This window comes from Centroberyx affinis, unplaced genomic scaffold (genome assembly GCF_046629955.1).
Source record: "Centroberyx affinis isolate AG114_WGS23_722 - 3 ecotype Tasmania unplaced genomic scaffold, CSIRO-AGI_Caff_v1 ptg000511l_1, whole genome shotgun sequence".
In the NCBI taxonomy this organism is placed as follows: Eukaryota; Metazoa; Chordata; class Actinopteri; order Beryciformes; family Berycidae; genus Centroberyx; species Centroberyx affinis.
In genome coordinates, this window is record NW_027279161.1 from 313,143 (window position 1) to 322,194 (window position 9,052).

Here is a 9,052-nt window from a genome sequence, read left to right on the forward strand (position 1 = left end):
TTAATAGATTAATGTTTTTGTTATAGGTAATATTTGATTTAATCACATGATCAATCAGTTTAGGCTCTCAGCTGCTGAAGTCCTTATACTGTACTGTAGCCTAAGAAATGGATTTCTTGTTGAACTGCTTGAATAACTTGTTCAACTCCGACCTATGCTCTTATCATGAGTGAAGAATTTGTGTAAAGGATTTGGACAGTAGTGTTTCAGAATGACTTCACTGGCAGATTATAGTAAAGTATTGTTCTGAGAGGGACATTTAGCATGTTTCAAAAGGCCAAAGCATTTGGGCTTACAAAGCAGCCCAAATGGCTTCTTGCATTCGACTTTCCATAAGATAATACATGAGAATTTTGCCATTGGTCACTGTTTCTCAATTTCAGCACGTTTGAAAACATTTAACTCTGTGAGACTGCAGATAGACAAAATGTGAGTTTTTAATTGGTCTATCAAGTTTGTCAAGGATAAAATACAAATGTGCATTTGGATGTGCATCAGGAATGTGCACCAGGAAAAAAATGTTTCCCTATATACATCATAAAAAACAGTCATAAAAATAAATCTTTCAAAATCAGATCATCAAAAGATGAGATAACATGACATAATACTGTTAAATTTGAGTTGTTTTCCAACACACCTTCATTTAGCATCAAAAAGATCGCAATATAATTAAATACAAATGTAAATAATGAAGCAATAGCATTTCTACATAGACCTGTACAATATAATAAAATAAAACACATTTTTCCTTATCATTTACCATTTTGTATTTTTGTGATCATGATAAGGCACTATAAACACACTGCAAGCTTGTTTAAATATCACATTTTTTAAATGTTTATCACTGTTACAAATTAAGTAATCTCAGATACAGCTGTTCATTCAACCAAAGTTCAACTAAGAAATAAGTGATCACTATCTATCAAGGGTATGGATACAGTTAAAGGAATGCATCAAGTTTTTGGGACAAGTTGGTCAACTTTCCCATTAAGTGAGGAGAACATCAACCAAAACCAAAATCATCCATAGGTCCCTGGTAGATCATTCGCTCCAGTGCTCCATGCTAACTCTTTAGTATATTTCTTTGTTGAGTAATAGTAGGCGACTAGCATAGGCAACTCAAAAAAATTTGTAGCAGCTCTGCAGCTCTGAGAAAATTTACACAAAATATGATAAATACGGTACTGTTTTTAGGACCACTTGGGGACTACTTTACCTGTTAATACAGGAAGTGAATGTTGCGGGCAATGGGAGACTGTGTACAGCTAAAAAAAAAAAAGTGTATGTTCAAAAGTTAGCACGGAGCCCCAGAGCAAATGATCTATGGGGACACATGGATGACTTTGTTGTCTATGTTCTCACACTTACTGGGTAAGTTGACCAAGGCACCAATCTCTCAAAAACCTAGTGTGGGTCCCACTGTAATCAAGGGTCCTGTTGCACCAGGTTTCAGTATTTAAACAGTTGTGCCATTGTCCTGCAGGGGAAGTAGAGAGCAATCTCACTGCAGTTTCTTCTTAGCCAGTTGGGCCAGCTCTCTGGCCTTCCTCCTCTTCAGCTTCTTTTTGAGGAGGAGCAAGTCGATGTAGACGATGTGATCCAGGACAGTGGAGGCGCAGAGGAGTCCACCATGCAGAGCGCCTGCTATCCCACAGCTGAACACGTCTTGGCCTGGAGCAGACAGACACATACATGGATGAGACAAGGCTGGAGTCTGGATTCTAAGTCTTGTCTCTGTTTCCCTCTAGGGGAGGTTTTTCTTCACAAGCTTCAAAGTATTTTTTTCAACCTTGCCTGCCCAGTACTTGATCTTGCAATACTATTTTAATTCAGCCCTCCCAGCTGAAGAGTAATTGAATCAATCTGAGGGCTTGTTCAGACATTTTCTAAGTCACTCATCAGACAACACAAAGGGATGACTGTACTTGCATACAGTTTTAACATAAAAGCCTTGCCAAATGTCTCATGTGAAGGTTTCATACCTGAGATGTAGAGGTTTTTGACTGGGGTGTTGCACCTGTTCCTTGCCACGGCCTCAGCATGGAAGCGGTCCAGGTTGTGCTCAGCGGAGTACATGGCTCCACGCTGGGCACCCAGGTAGTGCATGTTGGTCAGTGGGGTAGCGACATCCTGGAAAACCAGCTGAAAAACAAATCATATAAATGTTGCAATGTACATTTTATTCAAAGACTTGAACATGTCTGCACCAGTGCTTATATGAGAGAGGATGAGGGAGATTGTTATCATCATACCTTGTCTTTGATTTTAGGGAATATAGTGCAGGCCCAGTCAAAGAGTTTGTTGGCAAATCTCATTTTGTAGTTGTGGTATTCATCACCCCTCTTGCGCACAGTTGTGTCCTTCCATTCCTCAAACCACTCGTACTTCACCATGGTCAATATCGTCATGCAAGATTTTCCTGCGAACATGAAACATGCAAGACATCATGGGTTAATCTATACGGACACACACCTGTGACCTCAATGGGTATTATTTGTGAATGATGTGTTCACATCATTCACACATCTGTGATCACAGATGTGTTAATAGCACATCTTACACATCTTACATCTTACATCTTAAAAACATCTTAAAAACATGTTAATACTCAAGACATTTCGATGTGTTTACTTAAGGACTTTGGGTATGTTGATAGCATGTTGTAACTAAAATGTATTATTATTAGTAGTAGTAGCAGTAGTAGTAGTAGTAGTTGTAGTAGTAGGTTTGTTTGTACCAGGGTGTCTTATTTTGGCCTCAGGGTCTTTGGCAGATGGCATTGTGATGAACATCATGGGAATGTTATCTGGGGCTTCCTCCTTGCTCATTGCAAAGAACTCCTCCATCCTACAAAAACATAAAAACATAAAAATTAGATCAGCGGGATGGCCTTGTAGTTATTGAGGTTGCTTCCCAGCCGGAGAGGCCCAGGCTTGATCCCCAGTGTGGCCATACTTATAAAAGTATCCTTGAGTAAGATACTTAACTCCTGCCTTAAACCTGTGTGATCCTGTACTCCACCCAGAGGGCAAAAAGAGAGATGAATGAAGTATATAAGAATGAGTTTCCTTATGTGAAAAGGTCAACGAGATCTTCACAGTGTTTTTTCTGCTGTTACATGCATAATATTTTCCTCAAGCAGCTCTATACTGACTGAGGAAAGTCAGCTTTGCTTCTGCAGATAGTTTTTTATTCCTAATGCTTATACAACAGCGCCACCTTGTGAGCGCTGAAAGCCACCTATCATCTTTAATCAGTGTTATGGATGATGTTCAGTGTTATGTATGTGTGTCATACTTACGAAGTATCCATATCATTGTTTTTGAACAGCCAGAAGTTGGTGGACACAAGTCCCAACTCCTCTTGGGTTCCATCAAAGCCAGAGAAGACCAAGAATGACCCCCTGCCATGTTTCATCATGTTCAGTCTCTCTTGAATATCTGTAACAGGGAAAAGTTTGGACTTTACATTACTACTTCTTTGTTACTTTCACAGAAAGTAAATTTTGTAGATTACAAAATTTGGGAATTAGACCATGTAAGGAAACATATTGATTGATTGAACACAAACAGTCAATCAGCCAATCAACTCATCAGTATTGCTCACCTGGCTTGACTTGGATCTCAGGCGGCAGAAGTTTCTGGAAGGTGGTGAAGATGCCACAGTTGGAAACTACCACAGGAGCATGCACCTCCACTTCCTCCTGGCCTTTCCTCACTTTCACACCTTTCACATGGCACAGAATAGAAGAGTTCAGTCTGTTGTTTTTTTTTAACTTTGGTGGCCAATGTTGTTTAATTGTTTAACAAATAAAAGATGAGCTGGAGTTAATCCTCACCATAAGCTGCTCCTTTGTCATTGACCAGGACCTGGGAGACAGGAGCTCTGACCAGGCAGTTGCCTCCGTATTTCTGGATGGTACGAATGATGTGGAAGGCGATCTCACTGGCACCTCCTTTTGGGTAGTAGGCACCTCGTTTGTAGTGATGAACCAGGAGGGCATTGATCACAATACTGGAATCCTTTGGAGGTACACCTAAAGATGTACACAAAGACAGTACCGACTGTAACTATAGATCATCTAAACCTTTAGGGGAATCATCATCTTACATGTCCCAGATGAATTCTGTGTCATATCTCTTGCAACATTTATGAGGACCCACCATAGAAAAGGTAGGAAAAGATGACATGGAGATCCTTGTTGCTGGTGAGGGTGTTCACCAAGTCTGTTGCACATGTGCCAGAGAGGCGGAAGACTGGGGAGACAAGGTCTGCGATGCCTGACTTGAGCAGGAACAAAGACACCCACTGCGGAATCAGCTTCAGAGTAGCCAGATAGTGGGTCTTCTTAGCTGAGACCTGTTGGAACAGAGAGGTTTGGGAGGATTATAATTCATAGTTCTGTGACTATATTGGGCAGATGGGTGACCTAAATAGGTTTCCTCTAATTGACAGTACCTTCATGATGTTGAAGAATGTCTCAATAGCCTCAGTGTCATCGGGGAACTGCTTCTGCAGGTGGGCTTTCATCTCAGTCTTGCCGGTGAAGATGGTGTACTCCCGTTTCTCCTCGCCCAGGCCGATCTGAATGGTGTCGAAGTGCTGGTCCAGCTCCTGGAACTCCAGCTGGCCTTCGGAGATCTGGTCAAAGGCGATACGCAGCAGGCTGTTCTCATGTAGCTGGCCGATATAGTGAAGGCCTGGGTAGGAAAGAGCAGGAAACATTTGTAGGAACATGTTGTAGGTATTTCCTGTAGATTCTGGATTTTTATTTTACAGTGTCATTTCATTGCTTTTCAGAAGTCATACCAGGGAAATAAATAGTCTTTACAAAACAGCCTAAATGCACATGTCGATTGTTGTGTCCTTTTAAAGGTCCCATATAATAGGAATTCAAGCTTTCATCTTTTTGTATATATGATCAAAGATGTGTAATGAAGACATTGCTAAAATCTGATTTTGAGTGGTTAAATTTAAAGTTATTGCATTTTCAAATTTTTCCAGGCAGTTTCAGACTGTAAGTGCATCAAAACTGGACTTGTTTCTGATTGGCTCCCTCACTAAAGAATTATTGAAATTCTTCCACTCAGGTCAGTTTTCAGGTCAATTTGAACTGGAAAGCCTCCACTCAGTAGGTTTACCTCATTTGAATTAGAGGAGCTGGCATTGTCAGCCAATCAGGGTCCAGTATTGTGACTTAGTCTTCAAATTCATTCAGTTTAACTAATTCAATTCAACTTTTAACTAAACTACATTTATTTCCAAAATATAATGAAGAACACGATTCTTATCCATAGTTTATTTGAAAACAAAAGTCATGAAAAATGAATCACATGGAACCTTTAAAGGATGAGTAGATGAATGTCCTCTTACCAACATCGAACTCAAAGCCTTTCTCAATGTAGGTGTGGCAGCAGCCTCCTGCCTGGTCATGCTGTTCCAGCACCAGGACCCTCTTCCCCGCTTTGGCCAGTGTGGCTGCAGCTGTCAGCCCACCAATCCCACTACCGATGACAATGGCATCCAGGTTCTGGGGCACCTTCTCAAGGCTGAAACCTGGACAGAAATCACTTGCAACATTCATATACAGAACATACATGTACCTAATTGAACTGATGTATAATAATAAATATTTATCTTGTTATCTGGCGATGATTTCACAAGATACGCTGTAAATGTCACCGTGACTTGAAATGAGGATAAATGTTGAATCTGAGAGTTTAAAATGTGTTGCATAATTTTGTTACATAAAATAGGCTGAAGGTTGCACTGCACAACTCCTGCTGTCATAAATGTATGGGTCCTTAACCTATCTTAACGTATCTCTGTCCTCATAAGAGTAATAAACAGTAGATTAGACTGTTACCATAATCTCCTGGTCATAATTAAGATAAACTGCACACATGAAAGTCAATTACTCCAATCTTGGTAATTGTGGTATAATCCAAATTAGAGTTATGACACAGCAGACAAATAATTTAGATAAAACTCTCTCCGCACAGCCAGGAATTATAAAAAGTACAGTAAATGTTAGGTCAGGCTGTTTTGACAGAAAAGTCCTTTTCTGGGATTTCTATGAAGTCCTCAGCCTCAACTCAAGAAACTCTTTCAAATCAGAGTAAAATCACAAGGTGGAAAAATGTGGTAGATACAAAACAGATTCTTAAGATGTTTTTTTAATATAGAAGAGATATAACCCCACCTAAGAGACTTTAATTTGTGTTGGTTTCCATGGAGATTTTTCGTGGGAAACAGCTTTGTCTGCAATTTCAAAGTTTCGACTGTTGCAAAACCACAAAATTCTAAATTATAGTATGGTGCATGGTTAACCTTCAGCCAAACTTGTTGTATAAGAGCCTGTATACAGGGTCAAGTAAGGATAGCCAGTATTTCACTCACTGCAAAATTGAAGTCCATTGCTTTTCAATATTCCTCCACATGTTCATGCAATAAAATGCAAACAAGTAAGTCTATTCCTAATTTCTAGTCTAATTCATTTTTAGGTGAGGGATGTTTGGAAATGTCAGTATCTGCTTACTGTGACAGCAGAGGTTGTACAGGAGCCAGTGCTTCACCTCTGTAGTTTGGTGGTATTTGAGAAAAACATGCATTTTGTTTCCACGTCACTCTGTTACCAGTTGTGGTTCTAGTGTAGATGGTAGCAATGAAAAATGTTTTTATTTGTATAATATATTGACATCAAAGCACTTACTCTAAATAATGGCTCTATATGTGTGTTTGTTTGTTGTTTGTTTGTTTGTTTGTTGGGGGCTATTGGATTAGATTTTAATTATTAGGTAATGACTAGATTCGATTGTTATAGTGTAGCCTCTTTTTTTCTATTTATTTAGTTTGCAGTATTGGCACTTCACTTGCTGGAGTGGACCACTTTTGCTGGAGTGGAGAGTGGAGGTTACTACATAAAAGAGAAAAATACTCCATCTTTTAATAATCCAGTTGTAATACACTATGAGGTTTTTATACTGGACTGCATGGGTTTTTAAGAGTGCATGCTCCCAGGGAGAATGAATATCTGACATCCACAGTTTTGTCTCATTATAGTTGTATTCACATTACAGTTGTATCCCATCATAGCATAACATATTATAATGTACTGTTTCTTGTGCAATTTTGTACCTACAATCAAGTCCATGTAAGAACTTTTGCAATAAAGAGCCTACCAGGCATAACTGATATAAAATATTCCTCTCTGATAAATCATTGCTTTACAATGCAAATTCACTGTAATGCTGCTTGGGAGCATTTGGTTAATCATAACTTCTTCAACAGGACTGCATTGACTTTACCTTGCTTGATGACTTTGTCCCGCTTCTTTTGATCAAGTTCTCGAGGTCCAGGGGGTCTGACTGACTCCAGGGAGAACGGGCTTGGCTTCCCAAAGAGGTACCAGTATGTGCCACCAGCCCATATCACCAACCACACTAAGAAAATCAACAGCCACATAATGGAGACAAGCAACGCTCTGCTATGGACTCAGTGTTAACAGCAACAGTGACAGGTTTATTCTGAATGGCGCTCTCTTCATGAGGCCCCTTTTATTATGCAGAGGGCCAAAGGTCTGGAGAAGAGGGGCAAGAGTTGGATATGCAACACTATTCATGTTACGACAAGCAATAAAGATAAAGTGGTGAAAGACACATTTTTTTTGAGGGGACAGAGCACAGATCATAATGTCGGCATGCTGGCTGGCATACATTCAGACACTTACAAAGGAGTCAAGTGCTGAGTCCCCATTTGTTGTACAGACATGACATCACATGCTGAAAAGGGGCACAGCAAATTTACTTCACTTGTCTTTTTCAGTGAGTGCTTGTTTACAATAATTTACAAACTCAGCTTTACATTTGGTCCAATTTGCAGCAGTGTGGTGACTGGTGGGTTTGATCCCTCTACCCAGTTTGTTGCACATCTCTTACTTTTCATCAAGGAAACCCTTTATTCCCTCTAAAACCAACTTGTTTTGGATATAACTGCCTTCGCCAGGTGAACAGATACACTATAGTATAAACCTATAGGAACAAAGGAATGTAGACGGTGTATGAATCATGTTGGTTGTAAAATAATAAAAAAATGTTTGTTTTACTTGTTCATTAAGTGTAGCTGGATTTTTCTATTTGCTCAAATGACTATGGTTTTAAAAAGCATTAGAACTGAAAGGTCTAATCTAAAAGTTGCAACAGATTTTGTTTTCCTCCTGTACAGGAATGTAGTATGAATATTCATACATTTAAAAGAGCTTATCTGACAGCTACATAGATTAGATACTGTGTGTCCATAATTGCTCTTATCTGATAAGGTAATTAAGATAAGGGATGAATGGACAAATCATCCTAGACTTTATCCATGCGGTGTCCAGTTTGACTTTATAGCAGTGCAGTTGATAGAAAGCACTGAGTTTCAGCATTTCAGTTGTGATAAGGCCACAGTTGGTGTTGCCTAATGGGGAATTATTAGGGTCCATCCAGACACTTCACTGTGTACATCACTGGAATAACACTGGAAGTAATTGTCAACTATATCTACAATAACTTTCTCCTGAATCTCCAACATTTAAAAAAAGACAGAAATGTAAAATAATCAGAAATCCAGGTTTATGTGATCCATGTGATAACACACTGTTTCCATACTGCACTATCATTTCATGTGTTTCATGGACTTTGGACTCAAGTTGTACGCTAATTCAGTTGACTTTGAGCTATAGGCCTAAATTGAGGTCAGAGATAACATAAAACCACAACAACTTTATAGACCTAGACTCCCATGATTAGTATTTTATTTGAAAATATTATGTGTTAGGTATGTCTGCTGTGCTAGACGAGGTTACCTAATAACCTATTGCAGATTATTAATTACTCCAGTACTTCAGTAATGTAATCCACTGTTTTTCTCCAACTCCGTAACATAATCTCATTACCTTTGGTTAATTTTGGATTACTTCAATCAATAAAATATGCACTTGAATGGACAAATGATTCCAATTTCCTTGCTATAATTGACTAATTTTATTATCATGATCTATAGCTATTATCAG

General features: G+C 39.1%; 1 protein-coding gene across 1 annotated transcript; it reads right to left on the reverse strand.

Annotated features, from left to right (window-relative positions):
* Window positions 1-1,501: 1,501 nt before the first annotated feature.
* On the reverse strand, window positions 1,502-7,464 carry LOC139642704 (inactive all-trans-retinol 13,14-reductase). The gene is made up of 11 exons (XM_071517666.1): window positions 7,308-7,464; window positions 5,374-5,556; window positions 4,459-4,700; window positions 4,164-4,359; window positions 3,839-4,036; window positions 3,607-3,726; window positions 3,302-3,440; window positions 2,738-2,847; window positions 2,253-2,419; window positions 1,983-2,142; window positions 1,502-1,671 (listed from the first exon to the last, which is right to left on the reverse strand). Exons 1-11 carry the CDS (start codon window positions 7,462-7,464, stop codon window positions 1,502-1,504), a joined length of 1,842 nt encoding a protein of 613 aa, XP_071373767.1.
* Window positions 7,465-9,052: the final 1,588 nt, after the last annotated feature.